The sequence below is a fragment of the Callithrix jacchus genome, chromosome 22, assembly GCF_049354715.1.
Source record: "Callithrix jacchus isolate 240 chromosome 22, calJac240_pri, whole genome shotgun sequence".
Lineage (NCBI taxonomy): Eukaryota > Metazoa > Chordata > Mammalia > Primates > Cebidae > Callithrix > Callithrix jacchus.
The window spans coordinates 22,808,750-22,833,619 of NC_133523.1; the positions used below are offsets into that span (position 1 = coordinate 22,808,750).

The 24,870-nt window shown below is 42.7% G+C and overlaps 2 protein-coding genes across 3 annotated transcripts in view; one reads left to right on the forward strand and one right to left on the reverse strand.

The window, feature by feature from the left end:
• Window positions 1-24,870, forward strand: part of LOC108589621 (uncharacterized) — an 88,531-nt gene that overhangs the window by 22,506 nt on the left and 41,155 nt on the right. Inside the window, exons 3-4 of one of the 2 annotated variants that reach the window (XM_035285644.3) lie at window positions 1,947-5,727; window positions 14,453-14,536. In XM_035285644.3, coding sequence (XP_035141535.3) covers window positions 5,707-5,727; window positions 14,453-14,536 — 105 coding nt within the window. In that variant the 5' untranslated portion in view covers window positions 1,947-5,706. Of the gene's footprint in view, window positions 1-1,946; window positions 5,728-14,372; window positions 14,537-24,870 lie in introns of those variants that run through there. The other variant, XM_035285646.3, reaches the window with a different exon arrangement.
• Window positions 11,763-12,208, reverse strand: LOC108589623 (large ribosomal subunit protein eL31-like). Its single transcript, XM_017967917.4, is given in 2 exon segments — window positions 11,763-11,871; window positions 11,873-12,208. Coding segments are annotated over 2 exon segments (378 nt in total). The 5' UTR covers window positions 12,182-12,208; the 3' UTR covers window positions 11,763-11,802.

A 24,870-nucleotide genomic window follows, 5' to 3' on the forward strand; every position in this document is an offset into this window, starting at 1 on the left:
CCTTTCTGACTGTAACTTTACTAAGGAGAATATTTACTTATGTATTTATTTATAGATGGAGTTTTGCTGCTGTTACCCAGGCTGGAGTGCAGTGGCATGATCTCGGCTCACTGCAAACTCTGCCTCCTGGGCTCAAGCAATTCTGCCTCAGCCTCCTGAGTAGCTGGGATTACAGGTGCCCAGCAACATGCTGGTTAAGTTTTGGTATCTTTAGTAGACATGGGTTTCATCATGTTGGTCAGGCTGCTCTTGAACTCCTGACCTCAAGTGATCTGCCTACCTTGTTCTCTCAAAGTGCTGGGATTACAGGTGTGAGCCACTGTGCCCAGCCTAAGGCACATAAATTGCTAAAGAAATTGAGGCTCTGGGGCTGGGCGCGGTGGCTCATGCCTGTAATCCCAGCACTTTGGGAGGCCAAGGTGGGTGGATCACCTGAGGTCAGGAGTTCAAGAGCAGCCTGGCCAACATGGTGAAACCCCATTTAAAAAAAAAAAGAGAAATTGAGGCTCTGATGCACAAATCCAGTCCACCATGGAGACTGTAACCCTTGTACTTATATCCAACATGCAGAAGGTGTTGACTCATCCCTTGACTCAGGACATGTGTGTAATTGTTAGTGTCATCACAAGACATTTCTACCAGTGTAACTGATATACGCCTTGGCCCAGCCTCTGAGTTATTTGTCTCTTTTTTTTTTTTTTAAGTTATTTGTCTCTTTTTCCTGGTCCAGCTCACAGTGCCGTATTGCTGGACCCAGACCCTTGGTAATGTGATTCTATTCTGCCTTGAAACAGCCAACAGGGGTCATTGTGACATATTGCTGGTCATTGCCCCCAGGTGATGTCTCTTCTGCCTTGGTGCTGCCTACAGGTGTATTGTGACATATTGCTGGGTCTATGTTATTTGAATCTTTTGCTTGTGCCATTGTAACATTGCTGATTTCAACACTCAGGTGATGTAAGGCTTCATCCTGGACCTGTCTACAGAGGGCATTGTAATATATGTCTTCACTAATTACCCTGAAAATGTGACTGACTTTTCCTGCCTGTTCCCTAATCACAAGGTGTATTGAGACATATTGTTGGGCCCAGTGCCTAGCTGATGTGACACTTTTCTTTTTTTAAGGTTCTGCTCACAAAAGAGATTATGACATATGACTGTGCCTAACACTAATGTGATGCTACTTTTTTTGCTTTGGCTGTTTCCTTAGAAAGCATTGAAACATACTGCTGGGCCCAGCACTAAGATGATGTGAGTCCTCTGCCTGGACCACTGGGAGACTGTGATGTATTTCTTGACCTATTACAATCTCTATGGGCAAAGCTTTTTACCTAGGTGATATGACATTCTTCTGCTTTGACCATGTCCACGGAATAAAGAGTGACTTGTTTCTGGGGCATGTAATTATTTGTCCTGGTCCCTGTACACAGGAGTCACTATGATAACATGTTTGGGCCTCCCACCTAGATGATGTGACTCTTTTCTTCTGGGGTTTGTCCACAGTGGGAATTATGATATGCCACTTTCTGGAGTTCCTACGTGATGTGACTCTTCTTTATTCTTGGCTTCTTCCCACTGAGATGACTGGAACATAAAGCTGAGCCCAGCACCTAGGCTATGTCTCTTTTTTTGTTTATGAGCCCTACCCACAAGGGACATTGTGACATATCTCTAGACTTCTCACCTAGATCATGTGACTTCTACCTTGGCCTCCCCTCAGAGGTATTGTGAAATAGTGCTGGACCAAGAACCTAGGTGATGTGACTGCTACTGCCTGGGGTGTGCTTCAGAAATTGTGTCTTGCTTTCAGGAGAGCATAGTAACATCTCTGGTTGAGAACCCTGTGATGTGAGTCTCCTGCCTGGTGCATGCTCTCGGGGAAGATTGTGACATAACCTTGGCCCAGCATACAGTTGATGTGACTCTCATGGTTGTTCTCTACACAGGTGGAGTTGTGACATAACTTGGCCAAGCACACAGATGTATTGATGACTTTCATACCTCGAAGAAGCCAGTAGAAGAGATCATGTTGCTCAAAGCTATGCTTAGAAGAAAATAACAAAGAATATCCTGAGTCTTCTTTCTGTAAAAAGTCATACAGAGTTACCATTCTGTAACATATATAAAGCCCTAGTTAGTGTGTTACAGAGAAGTCATAACTGTCCACCATGCAGATGAGATTCTGTTTGTCACATGCACACCCTACCAATCTTTGTAATTGTCACACTCACACGTGGACAGAATCCACTGGTGAGGTCGTGAATCTCACATGAATGCATACCACAGTTGGAACTTTGACTGTCATATGTGAACATCTGGCCACAGTTGTCATGGTGACTCATTTCTAAACCCAGCTCATAGGAAGGTAAGGACTCTCTTATCTGGACTAGAGATGTTGACTCTGGGCTTAGAATCACAGAAAAGATCCTGGATTTCCTTCTTGTGTGAAGGTTACAGAGGATTACCACTCTTGCATATTGTATAAAGCTCTCAGGTGACACAGGGAGTATCATAGGAGTACATAGCACACTGGTGAGATAGTGTCTCTTGAATGCACATTTAGGCAACAATAAAGATTGTCTTTCTTACACATAAACATATCCCACTGCTGAGGTTCTGAATCTCACACATGGAGGCTGATGAAAGTTGGAGAATTGACTCTCACATATGGGCCTGGTCCACAAGTGGTCTGGTGACTCTCAGACCAAAATTCAGCACACACATGAGGCTGTGACAGCACTGGAAGAATGCAACGTGCAGAAGAAATTGTGACTCTTGTAAAAATTCTGTTAGCTATTGTGTTGTTCCTTATGTACTTAGACCCAACGTACAGGACATGTTGACTCTCATATCTAGAACGGGGACATGTATGGAATTTCTAATCTCATTACTGGACCTTCCTTCAGGTGTGATTGTATGTATTTGCTAAGCATTTTAGTGATTTGACTCTCCTGCCTTGGTCCAGCCCACAGATGAGATTGTGACATATCTCCTGACTCTGCACCTCAAAGGTGTGACTCTCTTTTCCAACCTTGGTGCAGCCCACTGCTGGGTGACGTGGCTGGGCCTCCCACCCAGGTGATGTCAGGTTTTTTTGCCTTTGGTGTTGCCCACAGGGTGCATTGTGACATATTGCTGAGTTCTGAACTTAGGTTATGTGACTCTTTTTTTTTCTCCAAAGCTCTGAATATTTTGCATGTTAGGACTTATTAGTAGGCCCAACACCTATAAAATGAGAGGCTTCTGCCTAGGCCCTTTCTACAGAGGGTCTTTTGATGTATCTCTACATCAGTCACCTAGGAGAAGTGATTCTTTACTTTTGCCTGCACTCTGCCCACAGGAAAAATTGTTGATTATCACTAGGACCAGATACCAGGTGATGTGTCTCTCCTTCATGGGCCGTGACCATAGAAAGCACTGCTACGTGGCTCAGCACCCAGGTGATGTGACTGTTGCCTGTGTCCTGCTTTCAGGAGAAGGTTGTAACATATTCCTGGCTGAGTATTAAAGTGATTTGACACTCCTGTCTGGTCCCTTCCCTCAGTAAAGATTGTGATGTATTCCTGGCCAAAAGCCCAGGTGATGTGACTCCTTCTCTCGGCCTATTCACAGGTGGGATTGTAAAATATATTTTGGCCTAGCTCACAGGTGACATGGTGGCTCTCATACCTCAAACCATCTTAAAAAATGCTATCCTTTTTTTTTTTTTTGGTCATTTATTTATTTATTTTATTGAGACAAAGTCTCTGTCACCTAGGCTGAAGTGCAGTAGCATTATTTCAGCTCACTGCAGCCTTCTTACCAGGTTTAGGTGATTCTCCTGCCTCAGCCTCCCAAGTAGCTTGGATTACAGGCATGTGCCACCACGCCTGGCTAATTTTTCTATCTTTAGTAGAGACAGGGTTTCACCATGTTGGTAAGGTTGGTCTCAAGCTCCTGAGTTTGTGATGCACAAGCCTCAGCCTCCCCAAGTGCTCAGATTACAGGTATGAGTCACTGTGCCCAGCTGATGCTTTTATAACTAAACCTAGGGTAATGATTATAATCCTGTGTCTCCTTTTTTTACAAAGTCATAGGGAATTACTACTTTCTTGCATACTATATAAATCCATTATGGTACAGAAGGTATAATTCCAATGTTCAGCACACAGCTGCGATTATAGTTCTCATGTGCACATGCCAGCAATTGTTAGAACTGTCACCCTCACACTTGGCAGAACCCTCTGGTGAGGCCCTGAATTTCACACAGACACAGTCCACTGCTGAAATTGTGACTGTCATATGTGAAAATCCAGCTAGCATTGGAATCATCATTTATTTGTTCATTGACAGGTGAGAATTCTATCTGAAGCCATGAAAATTCTACCTGGGCTCAGGGCCAGAGTGAACACAGTTTACAGGAGGAATGCAGGTTCTCATGCACCAATCCAATTGTAGAGATCGTCACTATTGCTATATATGCTACAATTCTGATATAACTTAGACCCATCATAGAAAATGTGATGACTCTTATACCTAGAACTGGGACCGGTGTGGGATTGTTACTTCATTACTGGATTTTCCAGCAGATGTGATTGTTACATATGCCTGTGCTCAGCACCTGAGTGATTTGATTTTGCTGCCTGGTTTCAGTCCGAAGGTAAGATTGTGATATATCATTGGATCCAGTACCTTGGTAATTTGACTTTCCTCTTTTTTTAAAAACCCCACAAATTCTGGGTATTGTCAATTATTGCTGAATACTGCACCCATGTTATGTGACTCTTCCAAATGTGCCTCACGTGTTGTGCCATATTGTGGCACAGTATATCACATTAGACATTGATATATCTGACGTGTGCTGCGTCCCACCCTGCACAAGGATTCGAAGACCTAAGAGGGCATGGCGGGGGATAAAGAAAGACATGCAGACAGACATATGTAAAGCTGAGCCAGGCGGTCTGAAAAGCTGATGGTGTCAGTCTCTTTGGCCCCAACCTGCCTCAGAGTACTTTATTTTATATGTTCACAAAGCACATAGCAGAGGGAGGGTGCAGTTACTTAGGACAGCCTGTGGTTAAAATTCTCACACTTTAATTAACATACATCAGCTAACAACTATCTTGCAGCAAGATCAGTGAGAGCTGGTTATCTTTTTCTTGGCCTCTGCTCTTCTCTGAGACATACATATTCCCCTATTATGGTTTTGCTTCTCTGGAGTTCACCCAAAGTTTACAGCAGCCTTGCTGCTGATTCCCCCAGAGGGGGTGGGCTACTCTTGTCTCTCTACAGATACATACTGCTGGATGCAACACACAGATGATAGAACATTTTTTTCTGGGCTTGCCTACAGGGGACCTTGTGATATAACTTGATGTCCATCCCCATGGTGATGTTACTGCCTTCTGCCTGGTCCCTGCTCACAGAGAGATTGTGACACATCACTGGCCCAGCATCTAGGTGATGTGACTCTCCTCTTATTCTCAGACTCTGCTTATTTGGGTATTATGACATAGTGAACTTAACACCTAAGCGATGGGAGTCTCCTACCTGCACCCTTCTTAAAGGGGGCATTGTGACATATCTCTGCATTTGTCACCTAAAAGATGTGACACTCTTCTGCCTGCACCCTGCCTACATGGAAAGTTGTGGCATATCACTGTGGTCAGTGACCAGAGGATGTGTTTCTCCCATCTGCGTCTTTATTATAGAAAAGATGATTGACATATGATTGGGCCCAGCACCCAGGTAATATGACTCTCTTCTTCTGCCTAGTCCCTTCTTACAGGAAAATTATAGCATATTGCTATACCTAGCAACTAGCTTATGTGACTCTTTTAGATTTTGCCTTCAGGGGACATGGTGACATTTCACCGGGCCCTGCGCTGACAATTTGTGACTCTTCTGCCTGTGATTTCATTACTTGGGCCATTGTGACATTTTGCTGGGTTCAACACTCAGGTGAGGTAACTTTTTTACCTGCGCCTTGCCTACAGAAGGCATTTTGTCATGTTTTCGCAGCAATCCCACAGGTGATGTGACTCTTGTGTTACTTGGTTTCTGCTCACAGGAAGCATTGTGACCTTTCACAGCATATAGCTTAATTGATTTTTATTTCTTAGTCTTTTCTGGAGGAAAGATTGTGAAATATTATTGAACTAAGCATCAAAGGGATGTTACTTTTTTTTTCTTGGGACCTGGCCACATAAGACATTGTGACATGTTGCTGGGTCCTATATCTAGATGATGTGAGTTCTGTTATCAGCTATTTTATGTGACTCTCCTCTGTTATATTCACTTTGTTCATAGGTTAGATTGTAATGTATCTTTGTGCCTGGGTCATGCTAACAGAAGCCAGAGTGACTTATTGCTGGGTCCAGCACACAGGGGATGTGACTCTTCTGCGTGGTTCCTGCTTAAGTGGTCATTGTGACATCTCTGGGTCAATGGCCTAAATTATTGGCATCTCCTTATCTTTCTGGACCTGTCCACAGTAGGAAATGTGACATATCGCTGGGCCCAACTCCTATGTGATGTGACTCTTCTTTTTTTTTTTTTTTGAGGCAGAGTGTCGCTCTTATTACCCAGGCTGGAGTGCAATGGCACGAATTCAGCTCACCGCAACCTCCACCTCCTGGGTTCAAGCAATTCTCCTACCTCAGCCTCCTGAGTAGCTGGGACTACAGGCTGCGCCACCATGCCCTGCTAATTTTTGTATTTTTAGTAGAGATGGGGTTTCACCATGTTGACCAGGTTGGTCTCGATCTCTTGACCTTGTGATTCACCCGCCGCGGCCTCCCAAAGTGCTGGGATTACAGGCGTGAGCCACCGTGCCCGGCTGATGTGACTTCTTTCATGCCATGTTGTTGCCTACTGCAGTGATTGTGCCATATAGCTGGGCCCAGCTCCTACATTATCTTACTCCCATTTTGGTTCTCAGGCCTACAGAAAGATAGCATCATAAAATATTTCTGGGCCTTTTACCTAGGTGATATGACTTTTCTTCCTGGGTTGTCCTCTTGGGGTATTGTGACATGTTGTTGGATGTAGCATTTAGGTGATGTGACTTTTTCTACTGCTTAGACTTTGACCAAACAGGGATTGTGATTTATCACTAGGCCCAGCACCTACGTGATGGGACTCTTTTTCCTTGTTTGGGCCCTAAAAACATTTTGCATTGTGACATATAGCTGGGTCTGCCACCCAGGTGATGTGAGTCTTCTACATAAGCCTGACCACAAGAATATTATGAAATATCTTTTCATTGATCAGCTAGGTAGTAATGTGACTCTTGTTCAGTCTATACCCTGCCACAGGGAATTGTGATGTATCACTGGATCCACCACCTAGATGATGTAACTCATCTTTTGACTGGACCTTGCATATTTTGCATATTGTTACATATCACTGGGTCTGACATTAAGGGATGAGAGGCACCTGCCTGGGCCATGCCCACAGGCATCCCTGTGACATATTTTGAAATGCACCACCACATCTGGCTAATTTTGTATTTGCAGTAGAGATGGGGTTTCTTTATGTTGGTCAGACTGGTCTTGAACTCCAGACCTCAGGTGATCTGCCCGCCTCGGGCTCCCAAAGTGCTAGGATTACAGGTGTGAGCCACCATGCCTGGCCCGAGTCCTTTTGAAATAATTGATGGAAGGGCTTTCTTAGCTGTAGACCTTCTAATAGTAGACACATACTTTTAAGCTGCTCAATTATGTGACAAGTGCAAAACACACTCTGAATATGAAAGTCAAAACTCCCTTCCCCAACTAAGGAAGATAATTTTGCAACCCGACTAGGAAATTGGGTCTTATTGAAAACTTGAAAAGTTTCAAGTTTTGGGTGCACTCTTGGGTATATGTTGGGATCATGAGAAGAGTAACTTATTTACTGATTGGGCACAGACTTCATCCTCTCTACATAAACAAACTGTTGGGTAGGTAAACATTTTGACAAAGGCCCAATAGGGGACTTGTGCTTTGATCAAAACCACATGTCATGTGTATGCTCCAAACTATTCATATTATATTACCCAGGCTATAAAAGTTTTAGATACTCATCATATCTCTGCCACTCATGCACTCTCGGCCAACCCTATATCAGCTTGGTTCCAACAATTGCCCAGTTCTTGAAAAGCCTTCTTGTTTAGTTTACTTGGAACAATTTTACTAATTTTGCTTTGCTGTTATGGAATATATTGTGGTTGCACTCTTTTTGTAGGAATGCAAGACAAACTCACTAAATGCTTTCCTAAATTGGACACTTATTAGTCTTCCAGATAACACCTTTTTGGGAACTCGAGGTTATGAATGACCTTCACCACACCAACACTGATAGTTTCTCTCTACCGTGAATGCAAGACACCTCAATAGGCAGGAATACCATCGCCCCTATACAGCCTGAAAAAGTTATAGAACACGAATCTTTGGATCTCTGGAATCCTTAGGATTAAAAATCCTCATAAAAGGAGGGGAAGAGGCCGGGCATGATGGCTCACTCCTATAATCCCAGCACTTTGGGAGGCCGAGGCAAGTGGATCATGAGGTCAAGAGATCGAGACCATCCTGGTCAACATGGTGAAACCCCGTCTCTACTAAAAAATACAAAAAATTAGCTGGGCATGGTGGCGCGCGCCTATAGTCCCAGCTACTCGGGAGGCTGAGGTAGGAGAATTGTTTGAACCCAGGAGGCGGAGGTTGTGGTGAGCCGAGATCACGCCATTGCACTCCAGCATTGGTAACGACCGAAACTCCGTCTCAACAAAAAAAAAAAAAGGAGGGGGAAAATATGTCAAAAGCATTTGAACCAGAGTGATTCCATTTCGAGTGAGGGCTAGGAAAATAAAGCTGAGACTTGCTGGGCTGCATTCTCAGAAAGTTAGGCATTTCTAGCTTCTGGATGTTTATGGTTAAGAGAATAAATTAATAATGTTTATTAAGCAGAACCAGACTTAGGAGTGTCCAGATACCTCAATATCTGTAGAACAAAGGCATTCCTAAGTTTGCTTTAAGAATAATATCGAGTTGGCTAGGCATGATGACTTGTGCCTGAAATCTCAGTACTTTGGGAGGCTGAGCCAGGTGGATCTTCTGAGCTCAAAAGTTCAAGACCACCCTGGCTAACATGGGAAACCCCGATTCTACTAAAAGTATGAAAATTACCGGGGTGTGTTGGTGTGTACCTGTAGTCTCAGCTACTCCAGAAGCTGAGGCAGGAGAATCGCTTGAACCTGGAATGCATAGGTTGCAGTGAGCTGAGATCGTGCCATTGCACGCCAGCCTCGGCAACAAGAGGAGACCTTCGTCTCAAAAGAAAAAAAAATATTGGGTCTCGCAAAATATAGTACTTAAGTAAATTAATTCTTGATCACAAACCCTTGTGGCAGAGCACGTCTCCCTATACATACAAACATTGTACCTAGGGTGGATGTGTTCCTCTTACTTTCAGGAATGTCCCACTCTGCCTGTGGAGTAGCTGTTCTTTCAGCACGTTGCTTTCCTAATAAACTTGCTTTCACTTTGCACTGCAGACTCACCCTGAATTATTTTTTCCCCAAGATCCAGGAACCCTTTCTTGGGGTCTGAATCTGAGTCTCTTTCCTCTGACAAAACCAGTAATTAAAATTTGCCATTTGGATTCAGGTGCAGTGGCTCACTCCTGTAATCCCAGCACTTTGGGAGGCCCAGGTGGGCAGATAACTTGAGGTTAGGAGTTTGAGATCAGCCTCACCAACATGGCAAAACCCCGTCTCAAGTAAAAATACAAAAATTTGCCAGGCTTGGTGGTACATGCCTTGTGATCTTAGCTACTCAGAGGCCGGAGAATCATTTGAACCAAGGAGGTGCCCCTTGCAGTAAGCTGAGATCTCACCCCTTCACTCCAACCTGTGTGACAGAGACTCCTCAAAAAAATAAAAATAAGAAATAAAAATTGCCAGCTGGGTGCAGTGGCTTATGCCTCTAATCCCAGAACTTTGGTAGGTTGAGGATGAGTGGATCATTTGAGGTCAAGAGTTTGTGACCAGCCTGGCCAACATGACAAAACCCCATTTATACTAAAAATACAAAAATTTACCAGGCATAGTATTTGGGCCTGTAGTCCCAGGTACTCACGAGGTTGAGGCAAGAGAATCACTTAAACCCCAGAGGTAAAGTTTGTAGTGAGCCAAAATTGCACCACTGCACTCTAGCCTGCGTGACGAAGCAAAACTCAGAACAAAATTGCCAACAACAACAGTAAAAAGTCCAGGAAAAGATGGATTCACAACTCATTTCTGTCAGGCATTCAAAAAATTGGTACCAGTCTTACTGAAGCTATTCCAAAAGATAGGAAAAAAGGGACTCCTTGCTAAATCATTCTATGAAACCCATATCATTCTAATACCAAGACCAGGAAAAGACATAATAAAAAGATAACTACACACCTGTTTCTAATGGGCATAAATGTAAAAATCTTCAACAAAAGACTAACTAAACAAATACAGCAGCATGTTAATAATATTCATAATGGTTGAGTGCACTTTATGTCAGGAATTCAAAGAAGATTTAATATACTAAGTCGATACATGCGATACACCACATAAACATTCAAAACAAAAATCAGGCCAGGTGAGGTGGCTCAGGGCTGTAATCCTAGCACTCTGGGAGGCCGAGGAAGGTGGATTGCCTGAGGTCAGAAGTTCGAGACCAGCCTGGGCACCATGGTGAAACCTCATCTCTACTAAAATACAAATAATTAGCTAGTCATGGTGGTTGGCGCCTGTAATCCCAGTTACTCAGGAGGCCAAGAAAGGAGAATCGCTTGAATCTGGGAGGCGCAGGTTTTAGTGAGCCAAGACTGCACTAATACACTCCAGCCTGGTCAACAGAGTGAGACTCCATCTCAGAAAACAAAAATCATAACAATCATCTCAGTGTATAGGGAAAAATTATTTGGCAATATCTAGCATCTCTTTATAATTAAAAATCTCAGCACAATTGTCATTGAGGGAACATATTGTAAGGTAATACAAGCCATCTATGACAGGCCAGGCATGGTGGCTCCCACCTGTAATCCCAGCACTTTGGGATGTCAAGGCAGGTTAATTGCCTGAGCTCAGGAGTTTGAGATCAGCCTGGGCAACATGGTGAAAGCCCGTCTACTAAAAATACAAAACTCAGCCATATTCAGCTATGTGGGAGGTTGAGGCAGGAGAATCACTCGAACCCAGGAGTTGGAGGTTGCAGTGAACCAAGATCTCACCACTGGACTTCAGCCTGGGTGACAGAGTGAGACCCTGTCTAAACACTCCTGGGTCCAAGTGATCCCTCTGCCTCAGTTTCCTCAGTAGCTGGGACTACAGGCACATGCCACCATGCCCAGCTAATTTTTTTATTTTTTTCCTTTTTTTTTTTTGAGACGGAGTTTCGCTCTTGTTACCCAGGCTGGAGTGCAATGGCGCGATCTCGGCTCACCGCAACCTCCGCCTCCTGGGTTCAGGCAATTCTCCTGCCTCAGCCTCCTGAGTAGCTGGGATTACAGGCGCGCACCACCATGCCCGGCTAATTTTTTGTATTTTTAGTAGAGACGGGGTTTCACCTTGTTGACCAGGATGGTCACTGTATTGATGCCAAACTTAGTGAGGACATCCGATCGGCATAGCGCACTACAGCCCAGAACTCCTGGGCTAAAGCGATCCTCCCACCTCAGCCTCCTGAGCAGCTAGGACTACAGGCATGTGCCACCACGCCCGGCTAATAAAACCTTTTTTTTCTTTTTCTTTTTTTTTTTTTTAAAGGCAATTTTTAAAGTTTATTTGATGTATTTGACGATCAGCGATTAGTTCTCATCCACGTTGACTGTCTGTAGATTTTTGAAAGTGGTAACAGGTACATAGGTAACCAAAGTAATAGAGCTTATTTGGTGAATCTTCATCCTCATTACGTTTTCTGGACAACCGCACACGGATTCGGTATGGGACATTCCTTATTCCTTTGGCCCAGACAGCTTTGTTGAGCCTGGTATCAATGCGCACATCTGGAGTTCCCATCTCCTTCATAGCAAACTTCCGAATCTCTTTGAGTGCCCGAGGGGCACGCTTCTTGAAGCCCACTCCATGGATGCGCTTGTGAATGTTGATGGTGTATTCTCGGGTCACCACCTCGTTGATGGCAGAACGGCCCTTTTTCTTCTCGCCACCCTTCTTTGCGGGAGCCATTCTGTCCGGTCCGAGGCGGAAAGAAAGACCCTTTTTTTTTCATAAAGAGTGTACGAACAAAGGCCAGGCCTGGTGGCTCATGCCTGTAATCCCAACACTGGGAGGTCTAGGCAGGTGGGTCATTTTGAGTTTAGGAGTTTAAGACCAGCCTGGCCGGGTGCGGTGGCTCACGCCTATAATCCCAGCACTTTGGGAGGCCGAGGCGGGTGGATCACGAGGTTAAGAGATCGAGACCATCCTGGTCAACGAGGTGAAACCCCGTCTCTACTAAAAATACAAAAATTAGCTGGGCATGGTGGTGTGTGCCTGTAGTCCCAGCTACTTGGGAGGCTGAGGCAGGAGAATTGCCTGAATCCAGAAGGCGGAGGTTGTGGTTAGCCATTGCACTCCAGTCTGGATAACAGCGAAACTCCGTCTCAAAAAAAAAAAAAAAAAAAAAGGACCAGCCTGAGCAACATGGCAAATTCCAGTCTCTACTTAAAATCCGAAAATAAACTTGGCATGATGGTGCATGCCTGTAATCCCAGCTACTCCAGAGGCTGAGGCTGGAAAATCACTTGAACCTGGGAGGCAGAGGTTGCAGTGAGCCCAGATCATGCCACTGCACTTTAGCTTGGGCTACAGAGAAGGACTTCGTTTAGAAAAAAAAGTTAAAATATTATAAAAGATCTTAAAATATGAATAAAAATCTAGAGTGTTCCAAAAGACAAATGTGATGGACTTAAAAAATTTTTTTAATAATTTTTTTTTTTTTTTTGAGATGGAGTTTCACTCTTGTTGCTCAGGACGGAGTGCAATGGCACAATCTTGGCTCACTGCAACCTCTGCCTCCCAGGTTCAAGTGATTCTCCTGCCTCAACCTCCCAAGTAGCTGGGATTACAGGCATGTGCCACCAGCTACTTTTGTATTTTTAGTAGAAGACCAGGTTTCTCCATGTTGGTCAGGCTGGTCTCGAACTCCTCACCTCAGGTGATCCTCCCGCCTTGGTCTCCCAAAGTGCTGGGATTACAGGCATCAGTCACCACGTTCGGCCTTCATGGACTTTAAGAGTCTCGCTGGATTTCCAGAGTCTTGCTGTGTTGCCCAGGGTAAGGTGCAGTGGCACGATTTCGACATACTGCAACTGCCGTCTTCTGGGTTAAAGTGATTCTCCTACCTCAGCCTCCTGAGTAGCTGGGATTACAGGTGCGTGCCACCATGCCCAGCTAATTTTTTTGTTTTGTTTTGTTTTTGAGACAGAATTTTGCTCTTGTTGCCTAGGCTGGAGTGTAAGATGCGATCTGCTCACTGCAGCCTCCACCTCCAGGGTTCAAGCAGTTCTTATGCCTCAGGCTTTCAGGTAGCTGGGATTACAGGCATGCACCACCAAGCCCAGCTAATTTTGTATTTTTATTAGAGATGACCTTTCACCATGTTGGTCAGGCTGTTCTCGAACTCCTGTCCTCAGGTGATATGCCCACCTTGGCCTCTGAAAGGGTTGGGATTACAGATGTGAGCCATTGGGCCAGGCTGCCCAGTTACTTTTTGTTTTTTTTTTGAGACGGAGTCTCACTCTGTCGCCAGGCTAGAGTGCAGGGACGCGATCTTGGCCAACTGCATCCTCTTTCCCGGGTTCAAGCAATTCTCTGCCTCAGCCTCTGGAGTAGCTAGGATTACAGGCACCCACCACACCCGGCAAATTTTTGTGTTTTTAGTAGAGAAGGAGTTTCACTATATTGCTCAGGATGGTCTCGAACTCCTGGCCTCATGATCGGCCAGCCTCGCCCTCCCAAAGTGGTGGGTTACAGGCGTGACCCACTGCGCCCGACTTACTTAAAATGTTTTGTGAAATTAGCTTTAGTATTGATAATACATTATTACTAAAGTAAAAGTTCATTTTCTCTTGAACCAAAATTTTATGTATTATTAATATGAATAAAATATTTTTGTTCACCTTTTAAAATACATTAAAAAACAGAGCGCAAAAAAGGGAAGTTTTCCATGCTCTGGTGTGGGCCTGGCTCAGCTCAGGGAGGAAGCCCTGCATGAAAAGGCTCCAGCTTAGGCTGTCGCTCTTTCTTCATTCAGCCCCGCGTGTGATCACATCTTCTGTCACTCCGGGCCTGAGTAGGCGGGGTCTTTAACGTTATCCAATCAGAGACGTTGGGCTGGGAACTGTCCAATCAGACACACAGCCTGAGCGGACTGGGCGGTTTCCGGGATGTGGCGGGGCCTTTGGCTGCGGCGGGAGCTTCAGGTCTCCTCTTCAATCCTCTGTCTTCTGTTCATAGAGGGGCATTCTCTGTGGCCCTGTGATCTGCAGGTATTGGAGCTCCACAGCTGAGATGCCAGGACCCCCTGGAAGCCTAGAAATGGTGAGAGTGCCGGACATCCCGAGAGAGGGGAGGGGGTTGGTTGGAACTGGTGGAAAGTGGCTGTGGCAGGACTCTGGCTTCTCTGCAGTCAGCTCCACAATCTGCTTTCCGAGTTCTTGCCCAGCTCGGCCTTAAGTCCCCTTCAGTTATAAGATGGCGGCTGCGCTGACAGCCGCCCCGAGCGTCCTCTCTTCCCTGCTCAGTGTCTGTGCCTTGGCCTGGAGCCCTCTTTGGACATCTCTGCACCCGAAATGCCGCGTCTCCCAGACTGTGCGGGGAGCCTGGGAGGGTTTTCAGGGGAGAATCCTGACTCTGGGAGCGGGTTCATGAATGGGAAGAGCTTTGGTCAGTGGAGTTCCAAGGCCCTCTTTTATTCTATTAAAAATTTGTGGGCATCACTGTGAAAATATTTTAAAAATTAATTAAAGAGTGATTCAAAAATTGTAGAGCACCTAGCTGCTGTTTGTAATTTGTCGTCCATGGAAGGAGCTTGAAGGAAAGATTTTTATAAGTTTCATGATAAAGAAAATAAAATTCAGTAATTGGCTAGGTATGGTTATGTAGTGTTTTGTTTTTGTTTATTTATTTATTTATTTTGAGTCAGAGTCTCACTCTTTTTCCCAGACTGGAGTGCAGTCAAGAGATCGAGACCATCCTGGTCAACACGGTGAAACCCTGTCTCTACTAAAAATACAAAAATTAGCTGGGCATGGTGGCGCATGCCTGTAGTCCCAGCTCCTCGGGAGGCTAAGGCAGGAGAATTGCTTGAACCCAGGAGACAGAGGTTGCGATGAGCCGAGATCACGCCATTGCACTCCAACCTGGGTAACAAGAGCAAAACTCCGTCTCAAAAAAAAAAAAAATCCAGAGACTAGAACCAACTCAGTCTAATTACCTGCCACTTAATTATTTTCACACTCCATAGGGGACTGATTTTTCCCTGAAATTTTCACATGTCCCAAGCAAGGCCTCTAGTCCACGCCTCATCCTCTATTCCTCCAGCCTGACTCTGGCTTGCAGTAAAATACTAAATTTCCAGTTTTGTCTGATATTCCCAATGCCAGTTTTCTCTCCCTAATATTTGAGACAGTGTCTTGCTCTGTTGCACAGGCTGGAGTGCAGCGGCGTGATCTTGGCTCACCGCAATCTCCGCTTCTCTGGTTCAAGTGATTCTTTTGCCTCAGCCTTTATTGTAGCTGGGACTACAGGTGCGCACCACCATGCCCAGCTATTTTTTTTGTATTTTTAGTAGAGATAGGGTTTCACCATGTTGGCCAGGCTGGTCTCAAACATCTGACCTTGTTATCTGCCCACCTCGGCCTCTCAAAATGCTGAGATTACAGGCGTGAGCCACTGCACCTGGCCTGGTTTACATTTTGATACATTTTAATTAATTATTTTTATTTCTAATTTTTGAGATGGAGCCTTGCGCTGTTGCCCATGCTGGAGTGCAGTGGCATAATCTAGGCTGTCTACAACTTCCACCTTTGGTGCTCAAATGATTCTCCTGTCCCAGTCTAGCAAGTAGCTGGAATTACAGGCACCCGCAACCATTCCTGACTAATTTTTTGTATTTTTAGTAGAGATGGGGTTTTACTATGTTGTCCAGGCTGGTCTCGAACTCCTGCCCTCAAGTGATCCACCTGCCTCCACCTCCCAAATATCTTGGATTATAGACATGAGCCACCGCGCCTGGGCAATTAATTATTTTTTGACAAAGCATTTGATGGCACATTTAGAAAGATTTGTTTTCTTTTTGTAAATATTTTCTATGAGAAGAAAGCAAAGAATAATCTCCAGACACTGTATTGTGAAATATCTCTGTGGTTTTTTTTTTTTTTTCTATTTTCCCTAGACACAGATATCTTATCAGAATGTTTTTGGGTCAAGTTTTCCTTTTGGAAACTTTATAGGGCGATGTGTCTGCAGTCACCCTTCAGTCTTGGACCTGGGTTTCAGTACTGTATGGGGATAAACCAAGATACCCACCATGGCCCATGGCTATTTCTGCTACAGTGTCTAGTGAATATTAGCTTCTGTATCATTGTCTCTCATAGGACAACTTGTGGTATTGAGTGTAGCTTCTCAAGTGCTCAGATGAATGCCCTGAGGCTAAGAGACATTTCCTGGTACATTTTTTTTTAAAAGCTAATTCCTTGAGAAATTAATGTTATCTTTATCCAATTCAGCTTTCATTTATTGGAGACACAGCTGGTCAGCCAATCAGATACTAGTATTGAGGAGAAAACAAATAATTTCTACCTCCTGGATTCATTTAGGGATCAGAAAAATAATGCAAGAAAAATAGTAAAAAATTTCTAGGAAAAAAAAAACACCAAACAGCGCTTTAAAAGACAAACAAACTAAAAACTAAACACTGACCCCAGTGAGATGGTCTAAGAACTTGAGAGTAAAATGTGCCTGAGGCACTCACTGGGCATTAGAGTCTCCTGAGAAGGGGGTTATTGAGCACTCAAGTGAGCAGGATGGGGTGGGACAATCTCTCCTGACTTGACACATGAGTAAGACTTATCTGTACCTTGAAAAGATTTGTTTACTTATTTTGGTCTCAGGTTTTTGTTTATTTATTTTTGAGAGTTTTGCTCTGTCACCCAGGCTGGAGTACAGTAGTGTCGTGGCTCACTGCAACTGCTGCCTCCCGGGTTCAAGCAATTCTCCTGCCTCAGCCTCCCCAGTCAGTAGTGTCGTGGCTCACTGCAACTGCTGCCTCCCGGGTTCAAGCAATTCTCCTGCCTCAGCCTCCCCAGTAGCTTGGGTTACAGGCATGCACAACCACACCTAGCTAATTTTTGTATTTTGTAGAGATGTGTTTTCACCATGTTGTTCAGGCTGCTCTTGAACTCCTGACCATGTGATCCTCCCGCCTTGGCCTCCCAAAGTGCTGGGATTACAGACATAAGCTACCATTCCCAGTCATTTTTTTTTTTCAAAGAGAGTTTTTCTGTGTTACCCAGGCTGGAGTACAGTGATGAAATCTCAGCTCACTGCAACCTCCAAATCTTGAGTTAGGTGATTCTCATGCCTCAGCCTCTCAAATAGCTGGGCCTAGGGGTGTGCAAGACCACATCCAGCTAGTTTTTGTATTTTCAGTAGAGATGGAGTTTCACTGTGTTAGCCAGGCTGATCTCAAACTTCTGACCTCACTGACTCGCCTGCCTGCGCCTTCCAAAGTGCTGAGATAACAGGTGTGAGCCACTGTGCCCAGCTAACCTCAGTTATTTAACTGTATTTTGCACTTTATTAGTAGAGCTTGAAAGGTAAGAAAATATTTACAAAGGCCATAAAAGAGATGAGTTAAAAAAATTTATATCTAATAATATATTTGTTTAACATTTATATTTTCCTTTTTCTTTCTCAGAGTGAGTTTAAAAATTTCCTTGGATGTGTTTTTTATAGCTGAGTGATTTCAAACAAAATTCCATCTAGTTTTTAGAATGGTAGTTACCAAGGAAAAAAAATATATAATGAAAATCTCTCTTCAATTTCAGCTACAGACAATTAATACATTTCCACACACACAAAAAAAATATGGTAGATAATTGGTGAGTTACATAGATTCCTGAAAACTTCAGTTTTTTTTTTTTTAGCAGGGTACATTTCTGACAGTGAATGCCTTTGTTCTATAGCCTGTTTTTTCTTTTGTTGTTGTTTGTTTTGTTTTTTGTTTTTTGAGATGGAGTCTCACTGAGATGCCCATTCTGTAGTACAATGGTGCAACCTCAAGCTCACTGCAACCTCCACTTCCTGGGTTGAAGCCGTTCTCCTGTCTCAGCCTCCCAAAATAGCTGGGACTGCAAGCACACATTACCACACTCAGCTGATTTTTGTACTTTTAGTAGAGACAGGGTTTTACCATGTTGGTTAGGCTGTTCTCAAACTCCTGACATCAAGTGATCCGGCCACCTCGGCCTCCCAAAGTGCTGCGATTATAGGCATGAGCCACTGTGTCCTGCTGACTGATTGTTTACTGCATGGTTTTTGATAGAAATAATAATACATTTATTGTCTGAAAGGAATACTTTTGCTTTTCTTACTGAGTTATAAAATGTAAGCATCTTAAAAATTTCTTCCCTTATATGAACACTGTTTGAGTAATTTTGCTGAATTTTTGTAGCACTTAGTTTTAGTTTCAAAAACCAAGTTAATAACTCTGACATGAAAATTAAAGCTTATGCCCAGTGACTCTAAGTTAATATATAGCTAATATTGAGCCTGAAAATGTAGGTTATTAAAGGCCCAGTTAGTTTCTTTTGGGGAGCCTCCCTTGCAGATGTCCCAGCCTGACGATACGAGCCAGAGAAGGTCTCTGTACTGAGAGAAGCTACAGTGCCCTGGAAAACTGGAGATCCATAGGTAGATGCAGTTAAGGTTAATATAAAAGAGGATTGGGAGGGTCTTACTGAAGAGGAAGTTGTTGTTTTGAGGCAGTTTCCTTTTTAAAATAAAACAGTTAGATATAGGTAAAAAATTGAATTTCAAAGGAGTATTGCAACAGGAGCAAGTAGCAACTATAAGATTTTTAAGATTACGGCCAGGCATGGTGGCTAACACCTGTAATCCCAGCATTTTGGAGGCTGAGGTGGGTGGGTCACGAGATCAAGAGATCGAGACCATTCTGGCCAACATGGTGAAACCCCGTATCTACTAAAAACAGAAAAAAATTAGCTGGGCATGGTGGTACGCGCCTGTAATCCCAGCTACTCGGGAGGCTGAGGCAGGAGAATCGCTTGAACTCAGGATACGGCGGAGGTTGTCATGAGCCAAGATTGCATCACTGCACTCTAGCCTGGTGAAAGAGCAAAACTCCGTCTCCAAAAAAAAAACAAAAATTTTTTTTGAGATTGCAAAGATTAGGAAGAAAAGGGCTTTTATTTCAGGGGAAAAGCAAACAATTAGTAAGGAGGTTGGAGGGTAATATTTAAATGTTTAAATGGAGGGTAATAAAATCAGATTTTAGATCAGAGAATGTTTTACCCTGAAGTCAGCTTAGAAAGGGACATAAAGTGGGGTTGTATGGTGGCTCAGACTGAGGGTAGCTCAAAGTTCAGGAGCCAGTGGGAAGAAAATAAACAAGTTCAGTTGATTAGGAAATATTTTATGTTGACCATTTAAGATGAAGTCAGCTGATTTTTAATGAGAAAAATGAGAAAATATGCAAAGTGTTTTTCTTGCTGTGTGATAGATAAGAAAACAGCACCATTTAAATCATAATGGAAAGTTTTTTGTTTTTGTTTTTTTCTTCCATAAAGTGTTCTTGGAGAACACAGAGGATAGAGAATTTATTAATTACAGCTGTTTGTCATCTACGTGCTCATCTTTTGCCGCCTATTTTCTTGGTCCTATATATTTCTTTGCCTTGACTTTTTGGGGTTGTATATATTTTTTTTGAGACAGAGTTTTGCTTTTGTTGCCCAGGCTGGAGTGTAATGGCAGGATCTTGGCTCACAGCCACCTCCACTTCCTGGGTTCGAACCATTCTCCTGCCTCAGCCTCCTGAGTAGCTGGGACTATAGGTACCATCACGCCCAGCTAAGTTTTGTATTTTTAGTAGAGATGGGGTTTCACCATGTTGGTCATGCTGTTCTTGGACTGCTAACCTTGGGATATGCCCACCTTGGTTTCCCAAAGTGCTAGGATTACAGATGTGAGCCACCATGCCCTGCCAAATGCCTTGTATTTTTATCTTTTGCCTGATTGTTTTGACCAGGATTTCCAATTTTATATTGAATAGTAGTGTTGAGAGAAGGCATCTTTGCCTTGTGACAGTTTTAAAGGAGAAATGCTTCAAGCATTTTCTTTTCTTTTCGAGATAGAGTCTCCTTTGTCTCCAAGATTGAAGTACAATGGCACAGTCTCGGCCCACTGCAGGCTCTGCCCTCTGGGTTTAAGTGATTCTCTTTCTTCAGCCTCTCAAGTAGCTGGGGTTACAAGCACCTGCACCACAGCTGGCTAATTTTTGCATTTTTAGTAGAGATGGGGGTTTTTCTGCTGGAATTAGTAGCATGAGCTACTGCACCCATTCGCTTCCAGGTTTTGTCCATTCAGTATGTTGGCTGAGGGTTTGTTATAGATAACTCATTATTTTAAAGTATGTACCTTCAGGTTGCTGAGGGTTTTTAATATATAAGATGTTAAATTTTATCAAGAATTTTTTCTGTATCTACTGAGGTAATCTTATGGTTTCTGTCTAGTTCTGTTTATGTGATGAATTCATTTATTGATTTGTGTATGTTGAACCAACCTTACATTCCCAAAATTTATTCTACTTGATCATAGTGGATTAACTTGTTGATATGCTGCTGGATTTGGTTTGTCAGCATTTTGTTGACGGTTTTTGCATCAATGTTCAAAGATACTGGCCTGAATTTTTTTTTTTAATCTCTGCCAGTGGTATCAAAATAATGCTGTTCTTATATAATGAGTTGGGGAGAAGTTACTTTTTAAAAAATTTGTTTAAATAGTTTCAGTAAAAATAATACCAGCAGTTTTTATACATCTGGTAGAATTCAGCTGTGGACCTGTCTGGTCTTTGGCTTTATTTGATTGGTAGGCTATTTATTACTGATTGTTTTTTTTTTTTAGATGGAGTTTCACTGTTGTTACCCAGATTGGAGTACAATGGCACGATCTCGGCTCACCACAACCTCCGCCTCCTGGGTTCAAGCAATTCTCCTGCCTCAGCCTCCCGAGTAGTTGGGAATACAGGCGCGCACCACCATGCCCAGCTAATTTTTGTATTTTTAGTAGAGATGGGGTTTCACCTTATTGACCAGGATGGTCTCGATCTCTTGACCTTGTGATCCACCCGCCTCGGCCTCCCAAAGTGCTGGGATTATAGGCGTGAGCCACTGTGCCTGGCCTACTAATTCAATTTTTGACCTTCTTGTTAATCTATTTAGAACTTTGATTTTTTTTTTTTTTTTGATGTTTTTGGAAGGATTTATTTGTTCATTTAAAAAAATCTTCTCTAGATTTTCTTGTTTGTTTGCACACAGGTGTTCATAGTAGACTTCTTCAAGACATTTTTGTGGGGTTAGTGGTAATGTCTCTTGTTATTTCTAATTTATTTGGATCATTCTTTTTTCATTTATTAATCTAGCTAGTGGTTTATCTTATTATTTTTTTCCATAGATTTAATTTCTCCATTTCTTGATATTTTGTAAAGTTTTTATGTCTAAATCTCAGTTCAGATCTGATTTTGGTTATTTCTTGTCCACTGCTAGCTTAGGGGTTGATTTGCTCTTGTGTCTTTCATTCTTTTATTTATGATGTCAGGTTCTTAAATGAAGATCTTTCTACCTTTTTGATTTGAGCATTAAATTCTCTAAATTTCCCCTTTTACACCATCTTAAAAGGGATCTTATCTGGTACTACAGAGATTCTGATGTGCTTCTTTTTTTCTTTTTTGAGTTGGAGTTTCACTCTTATTACCCAGACCGAGTGCAGTGGCACAATCTTGACTCACTGCAATCTCTGCCTCCCAGGTTCAAGCACTCTCCTACCTCAGCCTGTCAAGTAGTAGGCATGTAGCATCACACCTACCTAATTTTTGTAATTTCAGTAGAGATGGGGGTCTCACCATGTTGGCCAGGCTGGTCTCAAACTCCTTACTTATGTGACCTGCCTGCCTCAGCCTCCCAATGTGCTGAGATTATGACATGACCCACCTTGCCTGGTCTAGTTTTTTGTTTTTATTTGTTTAAAAGAACTTCTTGTTTATTTCTTAATTTCATTATTCACCAAAAAGTTACTTAAGTTCAGGTTGTTTAATTTTTATGTAATTATATGGTTTCAAGTTTTTTCTTTTTATTTAATTGTATTTTTGTCAGGCTGTGGTCTGTGTTTGTGGTTTGTATAATTTTGACATTTGTGAATTTACTGAGAATTGTTTTATTTCTGTTGGTGTGGTCGGTTTTAGAGTATGTGTCAATGGTCATCAGAATAATGTATGTTAAATTATTTTTAGATGAAGAGTTCTGTAGATGTATATTAGGACTGTTTGGTCAAGTGCTAAATTTAGGTTCTAATACTTAGCCAATTTTCTTCTTCCATTATCTGTATCTGTCTATTACTGCCTGTGGAATTTTATAGTTTCCCACTATTGTGTCAGAATCTAAATCTCTTCATAGATCTCTAAGAACTTACTTTATTCCTGTGGATTCATGAATTTTATATAACACCTTTCTCTCGTCTGCTTTTTCTCCCATAAACATTCTTTTATGTGCACTCAGTGTGCAAAATCTAGATGTCCAAGAGTTCAAGAACATGTTTAGAGATCTGGCCGTTCCAAAGGAAAATAGAACTAAGAGGTTTAATTAGTCTGCATAAAAATAGGAGAAAATATCTTACTAAAAATCTCTTTTCTTAAAACCTTTAGATTATGTGTAGATTTTTATCATCCTTTTTTTTTTTGAAATATATGTAAATCATATTAACAGCTAAGTAAACCTTTTGTCTTTTTTTTTTTAAATTTTTTATTGGATTTTAGGTTTTGGGGTACATGAGCAGAGCATGTAAGACAGTTGCGTAGGAACACACATGGCAGTGTGCTTTTCTTTCCTTCTCCCCTTCACCCACATTTGGCATTTCTCCCCAGGCTATCCCTCCCCACCTCCGCCCCCCACTGGCCCTCCCCTTTTCCCCCCAATAGACCCTAGTGTTTAGTACTCCCCTTTCTGTGTCCATGTGTTCTCATTTTTCATCACCCACCTATGAGTGAGAATATGCGGTGTTTCATTTTCTGTTCTTGTGTCAGTTTGCTGAGGATGACGTTCTCCAGATTCATCCATGTCCCTACAAACGACACAAACTCATCATTTCTGATTGCTGCATAATATTCCATGGTGTATATGTGCCACATTTTTCCAATCCAGTCTATCATCAATGGGCATTTGGGTTGATTCCAGGTCTTTGCTATTGTAAACAGTGCTGCAATGAACATTCGTGTACATGTGTCCTTATAGTAGAACGATTTATAGTCTTTTGGATATATACCCAGTAATGGGATTGCTGGGTCAAATGGAATTTCTATTTCTAAGGCCTTGAGGAATCGCCACACTGTCTTCCACAATGGTTGAACTAATTTATACTCCCACCAACAGTGTAAAAGTGTTCCTTATTCTCCACATCCTCTCCAGCATCTGATGTCTCCAGATTTTTTAATGATCGCCATTCTAACCGGCGTGAGATGGTATCTCAATGTGGTTTTGATTTGCATCTCTCTGATGACCAGTGACGACGAGCATTTTTTCATATGATTGTTGGCCTCATATATGTCTTCTTTCGTAAAGTATCTGTTCATATCCTTTGCCCACTTTTGAATGGGCTTGTTTGTTTTTTTCCTGTAAATCCGTTTGAGTTCTTTGTAAATTCTGGATATCAGACCTTTGTCAGATGGGTAAACTGCAAAAATTTTTTCCCATTCTGTTGGTTGCCGATGCACTCTAGTGACTGTTTCTTTTGCCGTGCAGAAGCTGTGGAGTTCCATTAGGTCCCATTTGTCTATTTTGGCTTTTGTTGCCAATGCTTTTGGTGTTTTGTTCATAAAGTCCTTGCCTACTCCTATGTCCTGGATAGTTTTGCCTAGATTTCCTTCTAGGGTTTTTATGGTGCCAGGTCTTATGTTTAAGTCTTTAATCCATCTGGAGTTAATTTTAGTGTAAGGTGTCAGGAAGGGGTCCAGTTTCTGCTTTCTGCACATGGCTAGCCAGTTTTCCCAACACCATTTGTTAAACAGGGAATCCTTTCCCCCTTGCTTGTTTTTGTCAGGTTTATCAAAGATTGTATAGTTGTAGATATGTTGTGTTGCCTCCGGTGCCTCTGTTTTGTTCCATTGGTCTATATCTCTGTTTTGCTACCAGTACCATGCTGTTTTGATTACTGTAGCCTTGTAGTATAGTTTGAAATCAGGTAGTGTGATGCCCCCCGCTGTGTTCTTTTTGCTTAGAATTGACTTGGCTATGCCGGCTCTCTTTTGGTTCCATATGAAGTTCATGGTGGTTTTTTCCAGTTCTGTGAAGAAAGTCAATGGTAGCTTGATGGGGATAGCGTTGATTCTGTAAATTACTTTGGGCAGTATAGCCATTTTCACGATATTAATTCTTCCTAACCATGAACATGGAATGTTTCTCGATCTGTTTGTGTCCTCTCTGATTTAGTTGAGCAGTGGTTTGTAGTTCTCCTTGAAGAGGTCCCTTACGTTCCTTGTGAGTTGTATTCCAAGGTATTTTACTCTTTTTGTAGCAATTGTGAATGGCAGTTCGTTCTTGATTTGGCTTTCTTTAAGTCTGTTATTGGTGTAGACGAATGCTTGT